Below are 27,993 nucleotides of genomic sequence, written 5' to 3' on the forward strand. Positions count from 1 at the left end.
CCTGGGGTTAAAGGGCATCAACATGCTTATGTAATATCAGAGTCTGCAATATCTGGGTCAAAGTAATTTGTGTTTATTTAAAAAAAAAAAAAAAAACTGTTTTAAAAGAAATCTTAAGGCCATACTTAAGGGTGGTTTTCTGTTAAGATTAGCCAAATATCAAAGAACTGAACTTTTGATCCCGTTTCTTCTGTGTTGTCCCCATCTTCTATACAACTCTAACTGGCATGTTCAACCTCTCAAGACTGTGGTGGATTCCATATCCAAAATATATAACAAAGCCTGCAAAAGTATATGAGCATACGTTAGTAATATAAGAAATGTTACTTTCTACTTATTGAACTATTAAGATTTGAAGAGGCATAGAAAAGACACTTCAAATTGCTGCTGCTGCTTCACACCTCTATACTGAACTTTTTTTTTAACACTTAGATTGTAGATAAGAAGCTACTAGTGCACAGAATGAAGTGATAAATTAACCAGCCTGCTGAAGCCTTTTACTTCCCCCTTAACTTCTAGAGTTGTTTGAGGTTGAAAACAATTTAGACAAGCAGTAAGATAAGGAGCAAGAGAACAGCTTAAGGCTGGTCTTACACGACCGTATTAAATGTGCGGTCTGAATGTTGCTGATCGGCAACATAGACTCCGGATGTCTGTGTCCTGCTAACCAAGGCCGAAATAAAGGCGACCACAGAGGCAAACAGAGAGCGGTACATTGAAGAATGGAGAAACTAAATAAATAACTCCAAGAAACTCGCCGTGTACTAATCCCTACAAAGGGACTACACCATGGCCACCTACCTGGAGAGAATACACCACCCCAAGCACAGACAGACCCTGAGCCGGTACAGACTGAGCGCCCACAACCTAGAGATAGAGACGGGGCGATACAGGCAGACGTACAAGCCACGGGAGAACAGACTGTGCCAGCACTGTGACCAGGGGGCCCTAGAAGACGAGACACACTTCCTGCTACACTGCACCAAATACTCAGCTGTGAGGGCCCTCTACTACTAAAGACTCTCTGCCCACATCCCAGACTTCATATCTGCAGACGAGAAGAGGAAACTCTACATCCTACTGGGAGAAGAAGAGGCCACTGTGGAGATCGCTGCCCAATACGTGTCAAGCTGTCATCAAACAAGAGGAAGATGAGACTCCACGGACTGTTATATTTATCCCAATAGACCCGCCCCACCCCACCCCCACCTCCCCATATAGCGGTCACCAACTAAGAGGAAGATGAGACTCCATGGACTGTTATATTTATCCACCCCACCCCCACCTCCCCATATAGCGGTCACCAACGAAGAGGAAGATGAAACTCCATGGACTGTTATAACCCAAGCCACCCCCCCACCCCCTATACCCACCACTCACCCACCCGAATCCAACTCCCCCCACCACCACCACCACCCACTTTACTAGCTTTGGCAATGCCAAATACCTATTCGGACGTGCCAATAAAGCTTTATTTGATTTGATTTGATTTGCTGCACTCGCCCATAGAGTTCTATGGGCGAGTCCGTGCAGTGCCGCAATTTACAGCCATTACGGACATGTCCTATAAATTGCGGACTACGGTTGCACACCATGGATAAAATATCTGGTGGTGTAAGAGGCCACATTGAATATGTCTCTGCAATTGAAAACCCTCAATTGCGGACCATTTGCAGACTTGCATTACGGCCGTGTAAGTCCAGCCTAAGTGGAGGAGGAAACTATCTTTATCTTACAGTGTTTCTTATATTCACATGTACTACTCATTTCTGAAAAGTTCTTTAACTAGAGGTTCCTGGAAATCTTTGATTCAGGGTTTTATCTTTATTTATTTATTTTTTTAAATAGGGTAACAAAATGACTTTGTAAATTAGTATGGGGTTGTCAATAATGAGTGAAACACTGATGAATTCCAGGTGATTTCTCCATTATTGACTCAGTGAATAATAGGATGCAAGTAATCTTTCACTTCTAGGGAAAAGCAATGCAAAGTGTCTATGTGGCCCCAGAATTAAGTGCGTTTATAACTGTTTGATACATAATGTATCACCACTCTTAATGATATAAAAAACACGAAAACTTGGTGATCTTCAGTAGTTGATACCTTTTTAATGGCTAACTCATAATGATGACATATGGCTAACGTTTCGAAGTGCAAAAGGCTCCTTTGTCAAAGCAAATTTAAAAACATTTCTGAAGGATGTATATATATATATATATATATATATATATATATATATATATATAGAGCAGGCACAAAGGGTGTTAGATTTCAGGAGGGGGGGGGGGTTGTTAGTAATTGGTGAGACAATGTAAGCACTTGGTAGAGACATTTGGTAGAGACAATGTGGTAATTGGTAGAGACAATGTAAACACTTACAGGTCCTTATCAGTTCACACGTTACTGTAAAAAGACATGAAACCCTGTGATGCATTAAGCCCACACTCTAGTGTCTGAAGCAGTGTCATGAATTTATATTCATGTATGCACCTTTCTCTCTTTGATCTGAAATTCTTATTTCTTATTTCCTCTTATTTCCACATGGAAATGTTCCTGTGTTGGTTGGGGATGACCTCTTATTTCCACATTTCCATGTGGAAATAAGAGGTGCAAAACCTGCCCCCACATACTGACCACTGACAGGATAGAGATACCTAACTCGAACAAGGAATATAAAATTCCAGGTGCCTTCACCTGCAGCACTTCCAATGTAGTGTATTTAATTATGTGTACCAAATGCTCTACTGATAATCTGTATGTTGGAGAGACCGGACAGCAGCTTAGACTGCGTATGAACTCACATCGCCATACTATTAAAGAACAAAGAACTGACCTTCCCGTGTCAAAACATTTTTGCAGGGGGGATCACAACATCACCAATGACATGAAAATTCTGGTTTTGAGAGGGAATTTCAGATCAAAGAGAGAAAGGTGCATACATGAATATAAATTCATGACACTGCTTCAGACACTAGAGTGTGGACTTAATGCATCACAGGGTTTCATGTCTTTTTACAGTAACGTGTGAACTGATAAGGACCTGTAAGTGTTTACATTGTCTCTACCAATTACCACATTGTCTCTACCAAATGTCTCTACCAAGTGCTTACATTGTCTCACCAATTACTAACAACCCCCCCTCCTCCTGAAATCTAACACCCTTTGTGCCTGCTCTGTATATATATATATATATATATATATATATATATATATATATATATATATGCATCCTTCAGAAATGTTTTTAAATTTGCTTTGACAAAGGAGCCTTTTGCGCTTCGAAACGTTAGCCATATGTCATCATTATGAGTTAGCCATTAAAAAGGTATCAACTACTGAAGATCACCAAGTTTTTGTGTTTTTTACATTTCCAACCCACTGGCTAACACGGTACAACAACGAACACTCTTAATGAAGCACTCCATAGATAGCTAGATAGATATCTATATATAGCTATATCTCCTGTGTAATTATACTGAACAGAGCACATTGTCTGGTTAATACAAAGATTTTGCTGGGGGGAGGTCCCCATACTGTTTATTTTTTTTAAAAAAGTTTGTTCCAAGTCTCTAACCTAGAACCTTGTGTATCAGTCAAGTACCCTAAGGCAGTTTCCACCCTCATTCTGCCTCCCTTTGAAACCATTGTGAGCGCAAGCCTAGAAGCACGGAGCTGAAAAAATAAGCACCCTGCACGGCACCAGATACGCTCTGATTTAGGATCATTCATTTGAGCCTAATTGTGGCAAAAAGTCATGATGAAAAGCTCTGCTTGGGCTTTCTGTCAGGAGATTTTGGGAGCAGAAAATTTAAAAGGAATCTGAGTTGGATGACTGCCTCCTTCTGCTGTTGGAACTTGGTAACAGACTACGCCCCCCCCCCCCCTCCCCCGAGTATTTTTCTAACCAAAAACTAAGTGGTCTTGTAGAGAGGTCGTCTTGTCAAAGACGATAGTATGGAAAACTGTTACAGAAAATGTCTGTAAGAGGGAGTGGTTTCTCAGGTTTCACTATATATAACACATATTTTGAGCATATAATGCACTGGCAGGTATATAGCCAGCAAGGCTACTTTAACCATAGAGCTTCAAAAGGAGTTGTAAATATATAGGACGTTCTTATACTTCTACCTTCTGCTCAATCCGCTGTGGGTCTTAGCTCGAAAAATTGCAGCAAAATCTGCAGGGTTTACACGGTTACATTTTACTGAAAGATCACGTTTTTTAATTTTTAAATTGCAATAATGAGTAGCACATGGCACGTACATCTCACCTGCAAGCTCATGGCCTGGACACCAGAGTCTATCAGATTAGAGGGTGTCTGCCTCCCATATGGAAGGTCCGAGGTTTAAAACCCAAGAAAAAATATATCTAATAAAACTTTAAAGGGGTTGTCCAATTTCAGACCAGTGTTAAGAGATCAGTTATTGTTTTTATAAGAATAATGGGTTCTCCAATTTTTAATATAATTTCTGTATCAATTTCTCATGGTTTACTAGATCTCTGCTTGCTGTCCTTCATTCTTCTAGTGGAGAAAAGTCAGTCCGTGGCCATGTGATCTAGGCTCCGTGGCCATGTGATATACACACAGGTGCAGAGCATTTTACAGTCACAGTACAGTAATAACACAACTGTTTTTAATAGTAAGCAGAATGAATGATCTAGCACAGATCTAGGAAACTGAGGAATAGATACAGAAAATGTATCTGTTTTACCTCTTGTGAGCTCATTGTCCTTCCAACTTACCAAGCACCATCCAGACAGCGTATCGAAGCCAAGTATCAAGACTTAGTTGGACCATCAGGTATATATTAACAAAGATGCTTAGTACTGGCAGAAATGGTAGACATGGAACCTGCGTAAAGACAACCATTAGTTATAGGGTCCTGTAGTGCTGGCAGTGCTCCTATATGAATGCATTAGGGTTGGAGCAATTAGATACAAGGACTATAATACATTTCTATAATTTATTCAATCCTATATCCTATGAGGATCTAGGGTTGTACCTATACAATAATATAAAAGGGTGTTCATTGGGAAATTATACATGGCAGATCGGGTGATCGTATAGACAGGGTTTATTAATTTCAATGAGACTTAATAAAAGTTCGATTTTAGCTCCTTAGTACAGTTTATTTTCAGTGATCATATGCTGAAAGCTCCTCTGAATCAGAAAGCATTATTGAATTATATTGAAGGGAGAGACCTTTCAATATTTGTCGCCCTTGCACATTTACTCTAATGGGAGACCTTGTGCTATCTAATACTAGTACATTACGTGACTAACACTTACCATAAATGCTGCTTTACTCGGATTCTGTGGCTGTCTCCAAATGAAGATGGTGAGTGCTACTATTCCAAAGAGAGTCAGAGCAATGAGAATAATATACCAAATGGTACTGAACAGCATATACTCCGAGGCCGCTGTAGACATCACACTGGTCACACAGATTAGGACGGCTGGAAGCAGATAAACATGTCTGTAGTGATTTGTTCCAGTGTTTGCTTTTCCATCAGATTATCTATCTATATATCTATCTATCAATATTCTAATGTAACTCTTCCAAATTCTTTTCAACACCATTTTTAATTATTTATTTTTGCATCCTTCCATAGGCAATGCCCAAACAATCATGTCTGTTAGTTCCAGCACAATTATGCTCCTTGCTGTCAAGTAGATGGACCCAGATGGTGTGCTGTAGCCCAGGACTGCCTACCTGACAGTAATTTATGAGTACAATGTACATTGTTCTTTTAATATTATAAACTACTGACAACATGTCTCTGAAATTCAAAGCAAAAAATGATGTATTTATTTGCAGCAAATCAGAAATCGTCAAAATAATATAAAAGCAGCGCTGTCAGACCTCAAATAATGCAAAGAAAACAAGTTCATATTCATTTAGAAACAACAATACTAATTAGAGATGAGCAAACACCCAAATGTTCGAAGTTCGAAATCCGATTCGAACAGCCGCTCACTGTTCGAACGGGTTTCGAACCCCATTATAGTCTATGGGGAACATATACTCGTTAAGGGGGAAACCCAAATCCGTCTCAGGAGGGTCACCAAGTCCACTATGACACCCCAGGAAATGATACCAACACCCTGGAATGACACTGGGACAGCAGGGGAAGCATGTCTGGGGGCATATAAGTCACTTTATTACATAGAAATCCCTGTCAGCTTGCTAACTTTTTCCCATAGGAATGCATTGGCCAGCATTGATTGGCCAGTCTTCAGAATTCGGCCAATCAGCGCTGGCTCTGCCGGAGGAGGTGGAGTCTAAGATCGCTCCACACCAGTCTCCATTCAGGTCCGACCTTAGACTCCGCTTCCTCCGGCAGAGTCAGCGCTGATTGGCTGGAGACTGGCCAATCAACGCTGGCCAATGCATTCCTATGGGTATGCGGTGATGCAGCCGAAATGAGCGAGTGCACACACTCAGCTCTGCTGTGCAGAGACTCAGCAGTGTTGAGCCAGTTCTGCTCAACTACACCGTGTGCCGGTCGGCTCTGCTGTGCGAGCTCGGCACACACTCAGCTCTGCTGATTCTGTATACTGATTCTGTATACTGGCCAATCAACGCTGGCCAATGCCAGCGGTGATGCAGAGCTGAGTGTGTGCCGAGCTCACACAGCAGAGCCGACCGGCACATGGTGTAGTTGAGCAGAACTGGCTCAACACTGCTGAGTCTCTGCACGTCTTCTGTATCTCATTCGGCCAATCAACGCTGCTCAATGCATTCCTATGGGAAAAAAGTTTATCTCACAAAAAACACAATTACACACCCGATAGAGCCCCAAAAAGTTATTTTTAATAACATTCCCACATAAATAAAGGTTATCCCTAGCTATCCCTGCCTATACAGCTATCCCTGTCTCATTAGTCACAAAGTTCACAGTCTACTATGACCCGGATTTGAAATCCACTATTCGTCTAAAATGGGGGTCACCTGATTTCGGCAGCCAATTACTTTTTCCGATTTTTTTCAATGCCCCCGTTGTCGCAGTTCCTGTCCCACCTCCCCTGCGCTGTTATTGGTACAAAAAAAGCACCAGGGAAGGTGGTAGGGGAATCACATTTTTTTGCCTGATATCCGATCGAACATGTGTTCGATAGAACACTGTTCGCTCATCTCTAATACTAATGTTTTAATTCAGGAAGAGTTCAGAAATCAATATTTGGTGGAATAACCAGGATTTTTATTCCCAGCTTTCATGTGTCTTGGCATGATTTCCACCAGTCTTTCACACTGCTTTTGGGTGACCGTATGCTACTCCTGGCACAAAAATTTAAGCAGTTGTTCTTTGTTTGATGGCTTGTGACTATCCTTCTTCCTCTTGATTACATTCCATAGGTTTTCAATGGGGTTCAGGTCTGTAGATTGGACTTGCCATGACAGGGTCTTGATGTGGTGCCGCTTCATCCACATATTGATTGACCTAGCTGTGTGGCATGGCGCATTGACCTGCTGGAAAAAACAGTACTCAGAGTTGGGGAACATTGCCTGAGCAGAAGGAAGCCTTTCATCAATGAGAAGCAAAGGAGAGAGCCAGGCTGAAGTTTTCCAAAGACCATAAAGATTGGACCATAGAGGACCGGAGTAAGGTAATTTTCTCTGATGAACTTGAACCTAACTCATCTCAAGGCAGTACACATCAAGGGGCGCCTGAATATCCTTGCGAATCAACTCATCAGAGGTCAGGCGAGTGGTCCCTCAACAAGGAAGTGTTCCTTCAGCTCACTCAGTTGTAGGGTCTCCCACAAGTGGATCTGATGGCCACCAAAATCACTGTTAAGGTGGAGAGGTTTTGCTCCCTCTACCAGGAAGATAATCCCTTGGCAGTAGATGACCTATCAATTCCATGGATGTTCAGGCTGGCTTACATCTTCCCTCCACTTCCTATGATACCAAAAGGTATTGATGAAAATCAGACAGGACCAGGTATTGGTAATTGCGATCATACAGTTCTGGCCAAAAAGGGCATGGATTTCCCACCTCATTCAGATGAGCCGAGGGACATACTAGAGGCTTCCACTAATTCAGAACCTGGTAACCCAAGGAGACCAACTCTGCCAGGACCTGAAGAGATTCAACCTGACAGCCTGGAGGTTGACCAGTCCTTATGCGGACATAGAGGACTATCAGAGGCCATCTGAAGGGCTCTAGTCTGCAATAGAGCTGAATCTACTACCAGGAGTTGCCAAAGGATTGGGAGAGTGTGCCGAAATTGGTGTTCGGAAAGGCGGCTTGTGAACTCCTCTACAGATACTATTCTGGAGTTTCTACATAGCGGCCTAGACAGAGGCCTTACGCCTGCTACCCTGAAGGTCCATGCAGCTTCCCTTTCAGCTCTCTTGGGCAGACGCTTATCTCGATATCCTTTAGTTGCCCCGTTCCTTAAAAGGACTGCCAGGCTTTGGCCTTGTATTCGGCCCCTAATACCACAATGGGACTTGTCTGCGGCCCTTCAGGGGCTCTATGGGGCTCCGTTTGAACCTCTGGAAGAGGTAAATTTAAAATTGTCATCTTACAAGGTGACCTTCCTCCTGGCTATCACCTCTGCCAACATGATTGGCGATCTTCAAGCTCTGGCTGCCACAGAACCCTATCTGTCTTTTTATCCTGACAGAGTACAACTGAGATTCCTTCCAGGATTTCTTCCTAAAGTTCCGTCTGGATATATCATCAATCAAGTTATTTCTTTACCATCTTTTTTTCCCTCTCCCTCTTCACAAGAGGAGGAAAGGTTACATACCTTGGATCTTGTAAGATGCCTGCACATTTACCTACAGGGCACTAGTGCCTTTAGGAGATCCAAAATGTATTAATTAATTTTTCTGGACACAATAGAAGGATAAATGATCCAAAACCACTTTGTCAAGGTGGTTGAAGGAGGTGATTTCTGTTTCCTTCCACTCAAGGTCTATCCATCCTAGATTTTGTACGTGCCCACTCTACCAGGGCGGTTGTGACTTCTTATGCAGAGAAACACTCGGTCTGTCTGGAGCAGATCTGTACCGCCGCCACCTGGAAGTCACATTTGACCTTTGTCAGGCACTATAGATCAGATTGGCGCAGTTCGGAGGCTACCAACTTTGGAGGTTCAGTTTTGTCAACTGTATGTCAAGAGGTCCCTCCCTAGAGGGGTTTCTTGCTATCTCCCCATTCATTGTGCTGCTATTGGACGTAGGGGGAATGGAAGATTATGTTTTCCCTTAGTCCAAGCAGCAGCAGAAACTACTCTCCTGTTGGACTCTGTTGCTTTTTTCTTAAGAATTTTTCAGAATGATGTACTTTATAATTAAACATGGGGGGGGGGTGTGTCTCTCTGACCTCTTATAGGGGATGTTTTGACCAATTAAAAGTTCCACCTGTTCTAAACAGCACACGGGCAGGAATAACCCATTCATTGTGCTGCTGTTTGGACTAAGGGAAAACAGATTATCTTCTTATCTTTGTGTATGGCTTATGCTTATCTTTGTGTAGTCTGATTCTGCTCTCCTGTCAATCTGTGCCCTATTTCTTGGTAACCTTCTGAATGCATGTAACCCAGAAACAAGGAGCACATTGAACGCAGCAGACTGCAGGGTTTGTTTGTAGCCTATACTCACAGAGCCCATGCAAAACCAGAGCAGATCTTTCATTGAATTGCAAAGTGGTTTTATACATAAAATTAAGAAAATTAAAAATACAATTTTAGATACAGTAACTGTAAAATTAAAACTGGCAGCAATAGTGGACATAGCAATTTCTATAACCTGTGGATATGCGGTACCCGATCAATAACTGAAGATTGTGTTCCAGTCTTCATTATCTGAGGAGAAGGATTGGCGGTACTGGATTTTTGATATTGAGAAGTGGATATTATGAAATGTAGAATATATCTGGTGAGAGCAGGTGAGACTGATGTCTGTCTTTCAACTTGCTCATATTCCTTTTATTGAGACTGAGAGATTGCGTGGACTTTATATTTTAATGATAGCGTTTGACACTTTTCTCACTTTACGCCTTAAATCTTGCCTACATTCCGTAAAAGTGGTACACCATACATGATATGCAAGATTTACATTTTTAGTAATAAGGACATAAAGATTACTAACTTAAGGCTATTAGGCTCCGTGTCACCAGGATGGTAGAATGTGCTTGCCTGATGGATGAAGGCCCATTACCGTTAGGTTCTTGGATGTTTCCATTGGTAACCGGGCTAATTTCGGTTTGTATTTGGTATCTGGAATTACAAAATAAAAGCTTAAAGGGGTGGTCCATTTTCAGCAAATACATGTTAGTGTTTGTGTAATGAAAAATCTTACTTTTTTTTTTTTTCAATATAATTTCTATAGAAAAAAGTCTTCTAGATCTCTGCTTGATGTCATTCATTTTGCTTACCGCCAAGGGATAAAATTCTTCCATGGTCATGTGATATACAGTACATAGTCATGTGATATACGGTACATGGTCATGTGATATACAGTACATGGTCATGTGACACACCGGTGCACAACTCGTTACCAGGCAGATGTCTGTGCTGTGACTGTAACGAGCCTTGCATCTGTGTGTACATCACACGACCAGGGACTTTATATCACATGACCATAATTTTATCTACTGGGAGGAAGCAGATAACAATCAGATATCTAGAAAACTCTGAGGAATTGATAAAGAAAGTTTACGGGAAAATGATAGAACTTTTCATTACAAACAACATTTATTTACTTGAGATGAGCAAGTACTGTTCGGATCAGCCGATCCGAACAGCACGCTCGTATAGAAATGAATGGACGTAGCCGGCACGCGGGGGGTTAAGCGGCCGGCCGCCGTCAAAGCGGAAGTACCAGGTGCATCCATTCATTTCTATGGAGCGTGCGGTTCGGATCGGCTGATCCAAACAGTACTCGCTCATCTCTATTATTTACTAAAACTGGACAACCCCTTTAAGAAACAATTTATATAACTACTTTTGTATAATTTATTTCTTTACCTTAGTAACAGAACACAGGAAGACACCAAGGTGTAAGCAAGTAAGGTACCAATAGACATCATATCCACCAAGGCTTTCAGATCAAACAAGAACGCCATGAGAGCTGTGAAGTAGAACTTGTGCTGTTATAAACATTCTTCTACTCTATTATCAATGTAATTGCCATCAGTAAATGAGTATTCCCATATTATACATTTATGGCATATCAGCATTCAGTCTAGTGACATGATTGTTATCAATAGAATGGTGGCTGTGCATGCCTGACTCTCTTCATTCACTTATATGAGAGATCCAAAAACAGCCATTTACAGTGGTCACACCACCAGGAAGTGCAGGAGTCAGGGACCCCGGTTAGGAAGTAGCTTCAGCATATATCAGATGTTTTTGACATATCCTTAAAAGCAATATTTTGAATCTTATTTAATAACTTACCAACAGCTTTATTGTGGAGTTATATGCTTCTTCTGGAGCAGCGACCTTCTCTCTGCTCCTGTGATGCACACAGTGTATCCTCTATGAACAGGGGGTTACATTCAACATGGGGGTCTATTAGAGGCCTTGATCTGACTCCCACAGACTAGCATTGACATCCTGACCTTCTGTTTATATAGGAAAAACTTGCTATTTGACAGTGGCCCAGACATTTCGCCTTCCCCTGGCTACACTACTAGACAGAAGACGTACCCAAGTACCTAACCTCATATAATCCCTTTACCTGTTTTTTTTGTCAAATGAAGCCAATTTCCAACTACTTACGAATTACTAAACAACTATTATAGAACAGAAGATAATACCTGCCACTACTCCAGATGTCATGGTGGCGATTACTGGACTCTGCCGGCTGCTAACTCGGGATAATGGTTGAAAGAGTAGTCCATCTCTAGCCATGGCGAAGAGTATTCGAGGCATTGGGAAAATAGACCCTAGAAGACTATTAAAAAGATCATTTTCAAACCAGAAAAGTTGACTATCACCGCATGGCTTTACGTTAGGCTCTGTATCAAGGACTGAAATGAATATAATGTACATAGGGGCCACACGGTGGCTCAGTGGTTAGCACTGCAGCCTTGCAGCGCTGGGTCCTGGTGTTCAAGTCCTGCCAAGGGCAAAAAACCATCTGCAAGGAGTTTGTATGTTCTCCCCATGTTTGCATGGATTTCCATCCCATATTCCAAAAAGACATACTGATAGGGAAAAATGTACATTATGAGCTCTATGTGGGGCTTACAATCTACATTAAAGAAAAAAAAAAAAAAATAATGTACATAAGGCCTAACCCAAAGTCTCTTGATGCATATACTGTATATTCAAGGTTGCTCTATATAGCAATCCCAGACACTTTATCTCTTTATGGGTTTGCAGACTCAAAGCTTTTACTTATATTGGGGAGTTTTGCAGTTTCTATTCCAAAATGTGGCTTTTTTTTTTTTAATGTAGATTGTGAGCCCCACACAGAGCTCACAATGTACATTTTTCCCTATCAGTATGTCTTTTTGGAATATGGAATGGAAATCCATGCAAACACAGGGAGAACATACAAACTCAGGGAGAACATACAAACTCCTTGCAGATGGTTTTTTGCCCTTGGTGGGATTTGAACACCAGGACTCCAGCGCTGCAAGGCTGCAGTGCTAACCACTGAGCCACCGTGTGGCCCCCGAAATGTGGCATTTTTTCAATGGAAAAGTAGCACTTGCAATATGGTGGTCATAAAAAATCCATAAAAGAAAAAAAAAAATATTCAACTTACCTTGTGGTCAAGGCACAAAGGGATCCAACGGCTACAATGTATTTGGCCACACTCCACCCGACATATTCAAAAGCAGCTGGAAGAGGACTCTGTGAATCCAGGAGGTAATATGGCATCATGAGTGTGAGAGAGGCAGAGACTCCGAAATACGCCAAGAAGCAAATGGACAAGGATACTACTATTCCGAGAGGTATTGCTCTCTGCGGGTTTTTCACCTCCTCTCCTGAAAAAAAAAATAGTTCAATCAGATGTTCATTCTTTTCTGATATAGATCTGAGATCAATTCCATCCAAAGCTGCATTCAACCATACACACTGTATTCAGTTGATCTGTGTGGGGTTTGGCTGTCAAACCCCACCTATCAGATACAAGTGAATGGAGCTGAGCTGCAATTTCAAACAAAATGTATGGTGCTGATCGGTCAAACAAACTGATCGGTGAGGGTGCTGGGTGACAGATCTCCACCAATCTGAAATCGATGACCTGTCCTACGAATGGGTCAACGATATTGTAGTATTGATAAAAACCCTTTAAGAATTTTTTTTACATCCTATTAATATTATAAACGTGAAATGTTTGTGAGTTTGTGGGTTTGTGACTTTGGATGTTTGGCGGTCAATCACACAAAACACGCTCCACCGATTTGGCTGAAATTTTCCACAAACATAGTTAATACACCCGATGCGCAATAGGCTACTTTTCAAAACAATAACCCACATACGTTTTCCACAGGACCCCCACAAAAAATAAACTGACATCACCATCTCTGCAATCTCACACACTTTGGACCATAGCAAGCCCCTAAACTTCACATTACCCTCTACAGCCTAGCCCCTAACCCCACACACTCACATTCACATATACTTTCCCACTTTCACCCTCACCTTCACCATACTGCAGGAGGCTACCTCTGCCACTCTCCGGATCAGCCATCTTTGCCGACCCCCACCGCCGGGAGGATCCGCGGCACCACCCACCACACTACTACACTATCTTGACAGGAGCACGCGCACCTTGCACACATCAACAACGTGTTACTAGCACACCACCATTTTGCACCTCCAGCTTAGGCCGCAGCACCCAAAAGACTGGCTCCAAGCTGCAACACTACCCGATGCCGCTATCACCTCCCTGCTGTTTCCTCTGCACGATCCATCCACCAGCCCGACACTGGTAAGTTCACATACCATTCTTCCACTACCAGGACCTCTGGCCTCTATACTCCGCTGTACCAACACCTTACGCTCCATAATAACCTTACCCCTCTCCCGCAATGCCCTATCGTTCCTCTTCTCCTCCCCAAACACACTTCACAGTCACTTGCACCTCACTTCACCCCCCTTGCTATGGCCATGCCACTCATGTTCATATGCCAACCGCCGCTTCATTGCATACCACCACTCACTTCCCTTACACTGCCTTTGCTCCCTGCCGGCATACCCCATTGTACTACGGCGCATGCCGCCACTTTCGATATGCCAGGTGGCCATTAGCCGTGCGCCCGCAATAGCCCTTCCCTTCCACAATCGCTCATACAGTGCGCTACCCCCATCATGTCTCCAGTTCGTGCCGACATTAGCTCATCCGCCGCCTTCTCTTACATGTCCCGCAGCTCCGGTCTGTCCCTCGCTGCGCGTAGGCATCCTTCTGCTCATCTCCGCCGTCTACATTGAGCTAGGGCAGTGTCTTAATCCCACGCATTCCAATTATACCAAATAATTTCCCATTTCAATTCAAACGACTACAATTTCCACTTAGGGGGCATTCACACGGAGTAACCCGGGCGTGTATCACAGCCGTACACGCCGGCGTTACAGCAGACTGCTGAACACTTCCCATTCACTTCAATGCGAGCGCTCATAACAGCGGCGTTTACCAGCACTGATACACGCCCGGCGTTACTCCGTGTGAATGCCCCCTTCTTAAATTGGCTTTTACAATGACCATTACTAAATCCCAAGGACAAACGCTGAAAGTAGCAGGAATACATTTGGCCACACCAGGCCTCTCACATGGACAACTTTATGTGGCTTGCTCAAGAGTATCCTGTGCCCAAAACGTGCGGAAAATAACAAATCATACAATGTCGTATATCGAACTATATTCACTTGAAAAACCTCGCTCCCAAACACTGTATGTACACTGTTGCAAAAACAACGTAGAGCAGCTCAAATAAAAACTACGTTAAACAAAAAAGGCTCACGTATTCTCTCAGTTTACAAAAAGTCATATCCCATACCTTTGACACACTACTAACATTTCACCCGCCACTCTATTTACACATTTCTACAATCACCGCAGACGAAGTCGCGGGTAGCAGCTAGTACATACATAAATTACATACATACCTGTGGTGGCAATGCAGTCAAACCCAACAAAAGCATAGAAACAGGTAGCTGCTCCAGCCAAGGTACCGCTAAACCCATATGGCATGAATCCTCCGACTCCATATGTACCAGTCATGTTGGCACCTGCAGAATGGTTACTGTTGGTAAGATGGTTAAAAATGTCTTTCAATAAAGTCATTTGATAAAGAAGATATACTGAGTGCTACTTTCTAGAAGTGCAAGCCATTTCAGGGGTCTACACTATAGTTACACAGCTGTTGGAGTTGGAAAAATACAATATCAATCATGGCATCTGGATGATTCTGGACCAGGATTATACCCCCCTCTTTACTAATTCTCGGATCCCCAGTGATTGCTATAGAAGCCAGTAGGCTGAGCTGATAGGGCACATAGGGATATTATGTGTGATGTACCACAAAACAATGCATTTGCAGTACATTGCACTCTGTATCAGCAAATCCCAGGTTCAAATCCCCTTGTGGGAAAAAAAAAAAATGTTAAATAATTAATCGAAAGTCCAAATTAATTTAAAAAATAAGTAATGCTAAAAAAAAAGAGTAAACAATCATGTTAGGTAATGCCATGTGCAGATAAGTCTGTACTATCCAAAAATAGCATAATTTATCGTGTACAGTTAACGCTGTAGAAAAAAACAACCAAAACAATGTAATGCACAAATTAAAGTATTTTGGTAACCTCGCTTCCCCCACAAAAGTAGCAATAAAAAGTGATCAAAAAGTCATACATACTAAATTGGTACCAATAAAAACTTTAAATAAAGGTCCCTGACACGGCTCTCTCAACACAACAGTACAAAAGTTATAGGAGACAGCATATGGTGAACCCAGGCAAAAAGAAATGGTGCTTTATTAGTAAAAGCGGAAAACATAATAGACCCAATATAAATCTGGCATCTCTGTAATCACAATGGCCTGCCGGACTAAGTTGCCATGTTATTTTTAATGCAGAGTGAAAACCGTAAAAACAAAATCCAAAAAAGTAATGATAAAATTAATTTTTTTTTTTTTTTTTTTTTTTTAACACTGACCTCCACAAAATCATTAGATGTACCCCAAAATGGTGCAACTAAAATTGCAACTCTGCACACAAAGAATAATCCCTAATATAGCTATGTGGACAGAAAGATAAAACGTTATGAATGTTGGAAGGCGGGGATGGAAAATATGAAAGAAGTTGTGGAGCATAAACATCCATACTGCTCTGCGTCCTTAAAGGGTTAAACACATATATCTTACATGTGTTATCTTTCAAAAACTGGCTTGCCATAGGATCCCAGAGACAAGATAATAGATACCTCATTCTATAAGTGGCTGCATTGAGCTGTTCCTCTGTGATCTCCCAGTTCCTCAGGTCACCCTTAACACATCCACTCACTATAACAAACACCAAGACTATCATATTAATGGTTGTGAAGACTTTATTCACTGTGGTTGACTCCTTCACACCAAATGACAGAAGCCCTAGAATGGGAAAAAGACATCATGATATGATGATATGCCATTATGTTACATCTATCTATCTATCTATCTATCTATCTATCTATCTATCTATCTATCTATCTATCCATCTATCAGGGTTGCAGTGGCCACGACTAGACCTTTCTGATTATCTTCAACGGTTGGTACTCTGTGGGCCATAAATGTATTGCCCTGCCACTGGTGAGCTAGATTGAGAAGATTTATGAAAATATAGCCTTCCACTGTCAGAAAACAGGATCTTAACTTTTTAATGGCAAAACACATAGTAGTTGGTTCCCAAGATATAGTGACAAAGTTATTCTGCAGGGGAGTCTGTAGCACAAAAGGGGGCATTATTACTATATGGGGGCACTGACCAGGGATGTGAATGATGCTTGCTTTTGTACCAGGGCCTGGGAGCCCTAAAGGGGGTGTTCACAAATTACAGAAACCCTGGAGGAAGCTGGAAAAGGGGATATGAAAAAAAATACTCATTTGTCCCCGTCGCTACGTTGTCCTGCGTTGCGGTCCAGTATAAGCCAGTGTAAGTCCAGCGCTCTACATGACCGCTGAGGCAAATCAGTGGCCACAGGGAAGGAATTGGTTATGTATGTGAGTGCAAACAGCCACAAGAGCGCTGTACTGAACAGCACTGAGCAACAGAGCGCCGGAAACAGGTGAGTATCATTTTGGTTTTTTTTAGGCCTCGTTCACAGGGGCACTAAGGGGGCGGATTATGGCACGTAATCCACGTCATAATCCGCCCCCTCACAATGGTGGTCTATGTAGACCGCCAGGCTACTTTTTTCCGTGATCGGCAGCATGCGGGCTGCCCTTTCTTCAGGCGGCTTCCATCTGCCTGGCGGCAGCAACCTCCGGGGTTGGCCCGTTCATTTGAACCTGCTCAGAAGCCGCGACAGTCGTGGCAGGCAGGTTTTGACCCGAGAGTGACACGGCTCCCCGCGGCTTCCGCTCCCTATGTGAACTTAGCCTTATGTTTCTACTTCCCTACAGGGTTTCTGAAATTCATGGACAACCCCTTCAAGTTACGCCCCTGCATACAACCCCTTTTACTTGCAATTTTTTTTTTTTTTTTTTAGTTATTTTCTTCATTGTCACTACAATGAAAAGATCTCCTTTAATACCTGAAAGAATAAGTATGAGACATACAGCGAAGATATCTGGGTATTCTGCCAACCCTGGCATATCCATTGGCATCGTGCTGCTGAAAAACTTTCCAATTTCCTTTCCAACAAGTTCATCAAAGGTGGCGCTCCAAGCCCGGGCCACACTGGAAGTGCCTAAAAGACAATACTGATTAAGAAGGTATGACAGTGCACACTGCTATATATGTGAATCCCTCATGGTAAGTGCACTATAACCCCGTGGCATTGAGACCACTGCAGTTTTTTTTTATTTTGCAGCAGTGAGTTCCAAGGGGCAAAACTTTTTCTTTTTTTTTTTTTTTTTTGTTGTTAACATAGTTGAATAAGAAAGTTCTTTAAGCAGGATGAGCTGTATTTGTAAATGGCATCATTATGGCGTACATATAGCTTATTCCAATAAACTGCACCAAGATACCAAGATGGCCATCGCACTTCGCACTACTGCGCATGCCCAAGATTTGAGCTGGTACAGCACAATTGGAGAAAAGATGACGGCACAGTATGCGAGGAGGAGGAGGAGAACAAATGGAGCACAAGCACTAGAGGGGCTGATGAAAGGTATGACGCGAAGGGGGGGGGGGGTGCTTGGAGGCCCTGGGGAACGGCAGGGACAATATAAAAATTAAAGGTAGTAGCAGAATAGCCTTTTTTGTGTTTATCTAAAAGTCACTTTCACCAATGATTCCCTTTAATGTCTTTGTTTTACAGTTTGTGCTATCAAACTGCAGACTGGCTGCAATTCACAACAGAACCACTAGGTGGCCACATATAAACACATCTATATGATAGACATCAAAATTTCCATTTTTTTTTTTTGCTTATAAAAAGCTGGTTATTTTTTGCCACAACCTTTTTCCCAGGATGTGTTGTGCCAAGAGGAAAGTCAAGGTTAAGGTTGGGTATATCTGTACGTAAACAGGGTAGAATATGATAGAAAATAACTTCAGCATTGGTAAAATAAGAATTTCCAGCCTTTGCACTGAACATAACAGATGGAGACAAATTAGGTCTTGCCTATGACATAAGACAGTATCAGGTTCCACCCTGTGATGAAAGCCCAGAGCTCCCCAACCGTCACATAGCTGTATAAGTAGGCAGATCCAGTCAGCGGTACCCGAGCACCAAACTCAGCATAGCACAGTCCAGCAAGCACAGAGGCCAGAGCCGCGATCAGGAAGGATAAGATGATACTTGGTCCTGAATCCACTTTTGCCACTTCACCAGCTAGGACGTAAACACCAGCCCCCAAGGTGCTTCCGACACCCAGCGCCACCAGGTCCACTGACGTCAGACATCGACATAGGCCAGATCCCGGGGTGCCTTCTAGATTGATCTTTTTTGTTCTTGTTAGGCTTTGGTAAAAGTAATGTAGGGCATCACAGGATGGCATCTGGGAGGAACAAGCATACAACAAAATCTGTGCGTGATATTAGGACTGAAGCATTGACATGTAATAATATATTGCACATTTATTTATCGTTTTGGTGGTCAGTTTTCTGAAAAGGTGATATTGTTGAGGAGGATTCTACTGTACAAGAAAAAAAAAAAATCGTACAATTACCGTATATACTCAAGTATAAGCCGAATTTTTGTGCTGAAAAAGCCCTCCTCGACATACACTCACCGACCACTTTATTAGGTACACCTGTCCAACTGCTCGTTAACACTTAATTTCTAATCAGCCAATCAAATGGCGGCAACTCAGTGCATTTAGGCATGTAGACATGGTCAAGACAATCTCCTGCAGTTCAAACCGAGCATCAGTATGGGGAAGAAAGGTGATTTGAGTGCCTTTGAACGTGGCATGGTCGTTGGTGCCAGAAGGGCTGGTCTGAGTATTTCAGAAACTGCTGATCTACTGGATTTTCACGCATAACCATCTCTAGGGTTTACAGAGAATGGTCCGAAAAAGAAAAAACATCCAGTGAGCGGCAGTTCTGTGGGCGGAAATGCGTTGTTGATGCCAGAGGTCAGAGGAGAATGGCCAGACTGGTTCGAGCTGATAGAAAGGCAACAGTGACTCAAATAGCCACCTGTTACAACCAAGGTAGCCAGAAGAGCATCTCTGAACGCACAGTACGTCGAACTTTGAGGCAGCTGGGCTACAGCAGCAGAAGACCACACCGGGTGCCACTCCTTTCAGCTAAGAACAGGAAACTGAGGCTACAATTTGCACAAGCTCATCGAAATTGGACAATTGAAGATTGGAAAGACGTTGCCTGGTCTGATGAGTCTCGATTTCTGCTGCGACATTCGGATGGTAGGGTCAGAATTTGGCGTCAACAACATGAAAGCATGGATCCATCCTGCCTTGTATCAACGGTTCAGGCTGGTGGTGGTGGTGTCATGGTGTGGGGAATATTTTCTTGGCACTCTTTGGGCCCCTTGGTACCAATTGAGCATCGTTGCAATGCCAAAGCCTACCTGAGTATTGTTGCTGACCATGTCCATCCCTTTATGACCACAATGTACCCAACATCTGATGGCTACTTTCAGCAGGATAATGCGCCATGTCGTAAAGCTGGAATCATCTCAGACTGGTTTCTTGAACATGACAATGAGTTCACTGTACTCCAATGGCCTCCACAGTCACTAGATCTCAATCCAATAGAGCATCTTTGGGATGTGGTGGAACGGGAGATTCGCATCATGGATGTGCAGCCGACAAATCTGCGGCAACTGTGTGATGCCATCATGTCAATATGGACCAAAATCTCTGAGGAATGCTTCCAGCACCTTGTTGAATCTATGCCACGAAGAATTGAGGCAGTTCTGAAGGCAAAAGGGGGTCCAACCCGTTACTAGCATGGTGTACCTAATAAAGTGGCCGGTGAGTGTATACTCGAGTCAAGCAAAAAAAAAAAAAAAAAAAAAATATATATATATATATATATATATATATATGTATGAAGAGCTCAACGGAAAAATGGCCTAAGTCCACATTTTGTCATATTTCAAATTATTACCTAGAAAGCTTCTTTGTACCTCGTTCTATGCATTGGGTTTACAAGGTACCTAGGATTAATGACCTAAGTCCATATATTTCAATGCAGAAGAATTTACATTCAATGGAATAATGGCCTAAGTCCAATACAAACTTACTTACTTCACTCTCGTTGGTCATTTTTTCATTGAAATCGTGACTTCCGGTCTGTTGTTTATATTAGTGTAAAAACTTTGTCTTATTGTTTAAAAGGCTCTAAATCGACTTTTGCACATATTTAGCGCCGAAAAGGGAGGCAGGTAATTATTCTTCTTCATCGTTTAATAATTTTTACGGTATATTTGACGATATTAGCATAAGATTGCACTTAAGCCGACTGCTGTGGCAACCATAAAGATACGTGTGCTGTAGCGCCTTCGATGTGTAAGCCATATTTAAGATGTGCCTTTATTTCTGTTATGCAATTTTTGTATTAAATTTTGGAACTTATACAGCTTTGAAGGTACTCCTGTTAGATGTCGTGCAACTTTTGTTATAAGCGTGCTCGCTTAGTCCCGGTCAGAATTTGTACACCCATGATTAGGATTAACGGTGTTCATTAGCTGATTACATTGGATAGATATATTCCACAATAATGCCCGTTTGCTTTAGGCTAAAACTTTAAATTTCGTTTTTCTCACAATATTGATTTTTGGACTTAGGCCATTTTTCCGTTGAGCTCTTCATATATATATATATATATATATATATATATATATATTTTTTTTTTGGGGGGGGAGGGGGGTGTCATTGACCCGCCGCAATAGTAATGTATAAATGTATAGAATCTCCCATAAAATAGTGGAAAAAAAAAGCAAGCTTTAAAAAAAAACATATGATAAAAAAATAAAATAAATAAAGGTTCTAAATCCCTCCATTCCCTAGAATACATATACAAGTAGAGAATGACTGTGAAACACATACACATTAGGTATCCCTTTGTCTGAAAGTGCCCGGTCTACTGAATATAGGGGATCTATAGTGTTCCTGTTCCGTCAGGAAGGGGTTAATAGGAGCACTGCAGATACCCTGTATTCAGACAGGCTGACCATTTTATTTTTGAAATTTTCCAGTAGCTGCTGCATCCCCCCCCCCAGTTTATACTCGAGTCAATAAGTTTTCCCAGTTTTGGGGGGTAAAATTAGGGGCCTCGGCTTATATTGGGGCCGGCTTATACTCGAGTATATATGGTATAAATATATATACAAAATATTGGTGTAACATCTCTGCCTGTTCGGGTCACTGCACTACCCTCGGCTCCCATGCGGCGGTGCAGGAGGCGTGTGCAGTCTGGTTCTTGGCTTAAAGTTTTTGGTTGCACTGTGTGAACACGGCTCTAGTTCTGTGATTGATTTTCTACCACACTCATCTCCTTCACCTACATTTTCCCTCTGTTCCTCTAATGGTTAATCTGGCCTTGCCCTGTGGTTGATAGCCTGCCTTCCTGTCAACTCCAGGGGCGGGTTCTTCCTCCCTTTTTAGCCTTGGCTCTCATTCACACCAGTGCTTGCTATTGCCTTGTGCGTACTTGCTCCTTACTGTCCCTATTTCTGCTTGCATTCTAATCCTTGACCTCTGGCTTTCCCTACTGACTATTCTTTGGACTCCGATTTGGCACTGCATTGCTCGACTGTTTACTGACCCTTGGCTAGCTGACCTTCCTTTGTTGTTGTCCGTATTGTCTGCGTTTTGTATATCACATATACAGGAAGGGATCGTCTTTGTGGTTGCCGCCTATTACATAGGATAGGTCCTGACAATAGGAACGGACAGTTGGGGGCTTCAGCTTGGGGCTCACTTTCTCGTGTGTCCCGTCCCAGGGTTTTCAACAGCTACTGGGGAATTGCTGTCCTAGCAATTCCCTAACAATTGGATACCAGACGGATGTAGTAAAGTGTAAAGCACAGAGGTGGATCACTGATGATGTAGGGATGTGTGAGTTTCAAAGGCACAGGAAACTTGGTCAAAGTAGAAGGAAAGATGAATGTGGCACGTTATCAGCAAATACTGGAGACTGCAAATTTGCACACATCTGCCAGGAAGCTACACATGGGACGCACTAGAACATTCCAACATGACAACCATCCAAAACACAAGGCCAAGTCGACCTGTCATGGGCTACAGCAGAAGAAAGTGAAGGTTCTGGAGTGGCCATCTCAGTCTCCTGACCTCAATATCATTGAGCCATTCTGGGGAGATCTCTAGCCCGCAGGACATGCAAGACAGCCCAGGAATTTACAGGAACAAGAAGAATGGGCAGCTTTACCATCTGAGAAAATATAAAAAACAAAAAAAAACTTTGCAAGTCTTCAGTAGGTGATACCTTTTTTAATGGCTAACTCATAATGATGACAGAATATGACGTTTCGAAGCTTTCCTCTCATATTCGTCATATTCTGTCATCATTATGAGTTAGCCATTAAAAAAGGTATCACCTACTGAAGACTTGCAAAGTTTTTTTTTTTTTTTTTTATATTTTATAACCACTGGCTAACACGGTACCAAAACAAACATTTTCCTTTTACCATCTGAGAAAATAAAGAGTCTCATCTACAACTACCACAAAAGACTTCAAGCTGTCATGGATGTTAGAGGGGCCAATATATGGTATTAAGAGCTGGGGTATGTGAACTTTTGAACAGGGTCATTTTGATGTTTTTGGTTGTCATTATGATTTAAAAAGAGAAAACTCAGAATTTGGACAATAAATGGCTTCAACCAACCACTAACCATGAGTGGAGAAAAGTGTTTGCGTTATCATTCACATTCTCTTAAAAAAGGCCAAAATTTTTTTGCCCGTGTATGTAAACTTTTTAGCACAACTGTATGGTGCATTCACTCCTTTCCAGATAATGGATAACAATCTGCTTCTTCCAGTATTGAGTATGGGAACCGAGTAAACCGAAGTCCCAGGGGACCAGATACCTGGATGCCTTTGGGTCCCAGCTAATACATTTCTGAGAAGCACGACTCCTTTCTAGTGTTAGTCACACTTGTCATCTCTTTGAGGTCGACAGCTATGTGTTCCCTGTTTCAGGGCTGTCTTGGGGACATGATGGCCATCAGCAGTAACTTCTCCCTCAGGGGCTGCCGAGGACACACTCAGAGGTCCAGTCTTAATACCAGCACACACTCAACTGACTGAGTAATGGTCCTCTGGAGACTTAGTATCCACCCCAAGCCCAGTGGCCTGAAATAGGCCAAGACTGTAAAAAGCCCTCTAACACAGAAGGATAGCCAACCAGTGGGATAAATCATAGGGCTATAAACATAAGGGAAGCTGCAAACATACATAAACACATATAAAATAATATATAAACAAAATATACAGCCAGTGGCACAGAACACTATCATAAAACAACTTATGCAGTGTCCACGGGCATGCTGCACCATCACGAGGGGGTGCGCAGTACAAAGGGGTACATTCAAATGCCATAGAGCTCAAAAAGAGCTGTAAAAGTCTCTATGCAGTGAGCTGCCCCTAGTGGCGATTGCTTGAAAACTCATTCTGCCAGGCCCTCATTCCAGGGGGGGCTCTGAAGCAATGGTGTGGTCTGCCTACATAGAAGATATACCATTGGATATGGATCTTCAGGGAACATCACTGGTCTCCATGTGGGGTCAACCTGACATGGAGCTGCACATGCATTCTCATCTATCTCCTTATTCTTCCATGGCTATTCTGAGAACATCCAAGCAAATAAAGATGAATTACAATAGTATCAAACCAAGGGGTGGAAAACAAATGGAGGGTAATAACAAAACACCAGGTCCTTCTGTCCCAGCAGTTGTAGTAAGGAGAGTTTCATTTATGCTATGAGCCAACTCTTGCCTATGTACACCACTGCTAACTATTACAGAAACCTGGTAGAATAGACTTTAATAACGGTGTGAACAGTGTCCAAGTCAGAGAAATAATATTTTGCTTTCAATTGAACCTGTGATACCATAAATGAAGAATCAGATTGATATTCTACGGGTCCACATGTTTGTGAAATGTAAGGAAGTAGAGAACTCTAGGGGGCATAGCTAGTAGTTGCATCTGGGCTTTGAAGAAGCCTAAAAAGACACTAGCATTGGAACATAGTAGGTAGGGAGCCCTACTATAGATTTTGCATTTGGGCCCCGAAGCTACAGTTTCAGCCCCTGGGTGTAATTCTCTATTGCCCTTGAATGACCTCAAACATGCTCATATAACACCTGCTAGGACTGAAAGAAATGACAGTGTTTTCCCACCAGGGCCGATTTTTCATTTGTAAGCAAGTAGCGTACCCGTCCTAACAGCATTGTTATTTCTTCTCCAGCTCTGGAACCAGAATAGAATATTAAGTGTATTTCAAAGACTACTGGAAATAATGGAGGATATATAACACTGGGGTGCGGGTGAAGGATGACGGTATTGTCAAAAAGTAAAGCTTTGACCTAAATTCTTGAGTAAAATCTCTACAAAATCTTCTACAATATTTATTCAGTATTTTTCCTTTGCTACTTGAAATATTCCTCCATTGTCAGTGGTGCTGGGCAGTGTAAGATAACACAACTCCTGCAACGTTTCTAATCCTAGGACATCACACTGGTATTAGACAAGGAAGGCTATGCAAAATCTTTCTCTAGTCCTCATTGTGATTGTCCCTATGTTATTGACTGCTACTATAGTAGATATAACATATATAAACATATATAATAATATATATTAGAGTGTAAACCATGTATGGAGGCCTTAAAACTTTTCCTCAATTGCAGATGTCAGGGAAAAGTGTTGTGACTGCCACAAGGGTCTGGCAATGGCCTAAGCTGGCCATATACAATAGATTAATAGCTGCCGAACCTGCTGATATTACTCGATCCTTAAGGGGGCATTCGCACGATGTAACGCGGCGTTGATTCTGACACCATAACTCGTGTAAGGATCACCGCTGCAAAACAGAATCCCTTTGACTTCAATGGGTTCCGTTTAGCGTGCGTAACACATTGAAATCAATGGGAGGCTTTTTAACCCATTGATTTCAATGTGTTACAAGAACTAAACGGAACCCACTGAAGTCAATGGGATTTTGTTTTGCAGCGGTGATTCTTACATGAGTTATCATGTCAGAATCAATGCCGCATTACATCGTGTGATTGCCCCCTAAGTATATACATCATATATAGGATCTTGTAGGTAAAGCACAACCTGAATCCTACTGATCATATGTAAGCAAAAAACAAAAATATACCAACATACACCTCCCCAGCGGAGGACAATTTTGAGGCATCCAACAAGTCTATAGTGGTCTATGGCCATGTTCATCTGATGTAACAGGTTTTAGACCTTTTGGTTTGTGCTAGGGGATACCCTTTTGGCTTCATCATGAGATGAACAAACACAGCAAAAATAGTGTAATGATAGTTTACAAGTTTAGGTTGGAGGTTCCGTTACAAATCCCACCAAATTTAAAGGGAGTCTATCACCTCCCCCAATCATATTAATTTTCCATAACTGCATTACAGAGCACATTACAATAATACCCAAGATACCTCTGTTATGTATATCACTTATGTATCTTTGGAGGAAAAGAACTTTAAATACTTTTGCAGTTGTGCACTGGGGGTGTTCTTCAGCTCCCTGGACCATTGCTTCTGCTGCCATAATAGGATGGGTAACGTCATAGTAGTAGGAGGATCAACTATCAGTGCTAGAGGTGTGATGCAGGCAGGAGATGGTAGGGATCTGAGCAGCAAGAGCAGTTCTCCTGGGAGCTGAAGGCCCGCCCCCACTCAACCAATAGCCTCATTTGCATAACACTTCTAAATAGTTTTCCTTCAAATCTACAAAGATGACATTCATAACAATGGTATATTATTTATTACTGTAGTGTGCTCCATAATAGGTGCTGACAGTTGGGTATACTGGGGGAGGTGATAGACTCCCTTTAAATGAAGTCTATGACCTTTAATATCATCACAATAGAAATGACAATGTTGTGTAGGGAACAGCAATGTAATTGGTTTCCAGAAATAATTTTGATGTCACTACATGTTCTGGCATTTTGAAAAAAAAAAAAAAAAAAAAAAACAACCCCCCCCCCCCACACACACACACACTTTCATATGCAATATTACATTCCTGGTGCACCCATTTTCTGCTTTCTACACCTAGCTCTACAAAGAGCAGAAATATTGACTTCCCCCAAGAAGGTAGTCAGGAACATGACTCCAGCTGGAGGATGTCAGTCTTCCCATGGGACAGAGATGGTTGGGGTGGAAGTCAGAAATTGACTATTGTATGGCGTTTTGAGAGGTGATACCAATGCATGCAGCTATCCTTCCTATAAAATAACATTACAGAAAAACAGACCCCATTGTAAGTAAGTAAATGGGCTCTATAGGGCAATCTTAGTACCCAAAGTACAATGAATATAACAGAGTGCCATGGCTTCAATTACAAATGGGAACAATAATGCAGACGTAGATGGAGTCTAAAGGGCATTTCCCAGAAAGCGTTCACAAGAACACAGTAGTGGGCATATACTACCGCCACTCCATTCACTTCCATGGGACTGATGACCATAGTACTGTGCTCTGTAATCTCAATGAAAGGGGAATGGAGCTGTGGTTGTGCATGCGCACTACTACTCCATTCACACATGTCAGGACCTCCATTCTTATGGTCTTCAAGGGTCCTAGCGGTAAGACCCCCCCCCCCCAGCAATGAGACACTTATCAAAATGTATGCAAATAAAAGATGAAGAAAAAGTATGAAGCTAGAGTAAATCTTACCTTAAGAGTTATACTTCCACCATATGACCATGCGGCTGATCTGTACCTCCAGGAAAGTATTTCTAACTTAATTCCCAAAGCCTTTCCCCCTACTGTTTAAGCCTTCTAATATTTTAACCCTTTAACTTTACCAAGAAAATGTTGGTTGCATAATGCATCATACCATGGCTACCAAAATACTAAACACAAGCTTACAATAAACCTGTTCCCCGCATGATACTCAGCTTTCTGTTGGCAACCAATGGATGAAACGACTGGAAAGGAGGGGTTAAAGCCACTTAAGAAGCCAGCTCCGTCCAATACTAAGGAACTATTCAAAGTTTGCTATGCATTTCTCAAATCTCATAATCTCCTTGCGTTGGGAATGTGCTGCAGGTCTCGCCTCCGCTTGTTATAAGCAGCAATAGTCAGCAAATTGTTGACTTGGTCCCTTTTGTTGGCATCGGGTTTGAGAGGGCTGAACATTGTCTTTGGTAGAAGAAAAGTTAAGGAAACAACAATTAAAAACTTTGACAACATCTGACT

At 42.1% G+C, this 27,993-nt stretch overlaps 1 protein-coding gene across 1 annotated transcript; it reads right to left on the minus strand.

Moving 5' to 3' along the window:
- Nucleotides 1-150: 150 nt before the first annotated feature.
- LOC142203852 (cationic amino acid transporter 2-like) lies at nucleotides 151-27,696 on the minus strand. The gene is made up of 12 exons (XM_075274938.1): nucleotides 27,469-27,696; nucleotides 18,741-19,116; nucleotides 17,706-17,861; nucleotides 16,398-16,563; nucleotides 15,083-15,219; nucleotides 12,735-12,957; nucleotides 11,779-11,915; nucleotides 10,985-11,087; nucleotides 10,107-10,234; nucleotides 5,292-5,458; nucleotides 4,745-4,853; nucleotides 151-282 (listed from the first exon to the last, which is right to left on the minus strand). The coding sequence occupies exons 2-12, from the start codon at nucleotides 19,114-19,116 to the stop codon at nucleotides 209-211; spliced, it is 1,776 nt and encodes a 591-aa protein (XP_075131039.1). The 5' UTR covers nucleotides 27,469-27,696; the 3' UTR covers nucleotides 151-208.
- Nucleotides 27,697-27,993: the final 297 nt, after the last annotated feature.

The sequence above is a fragment of the Leptodactylus fuscus genome, chromosome 5, assembly GCF_031893055.1.
Source record: "Leptodactylus fuscus isolate aLepFus1 chromosome 5, aLepFus1.hap2, whole genome shotgun sequence".
NCBI classification, from domain to species: Eukaryota; Metazoa; Chordata; class Amphibia; order Anura; family Leptodactylidae; genus Leptodactylus; species Leptodactylus fuscus.

Coding starts and splice junctions, on each gene's coding strand:
- LOC142203852 (XM_075274938.1), bottom strand. CDS start 19,116: ATGCCATCCTGTGATGCCCTACATTACTTTTACCAAAGCCTAACAAGA. Junction 11,916..12,734: donor CTTTGTGCCTTGACCACAAG/GTAAGTTGAATA, acceptor TCTTTTTAATAG/TCTTCTAGGGTCTATTTTCC. Junction 11,088..11,778: donor GACATCTGGAGTAGTGGCAG/GTATTATCTTCT, acceptor TCTACTTCACAG/CTCTCATGGCGTTCTTGTTT.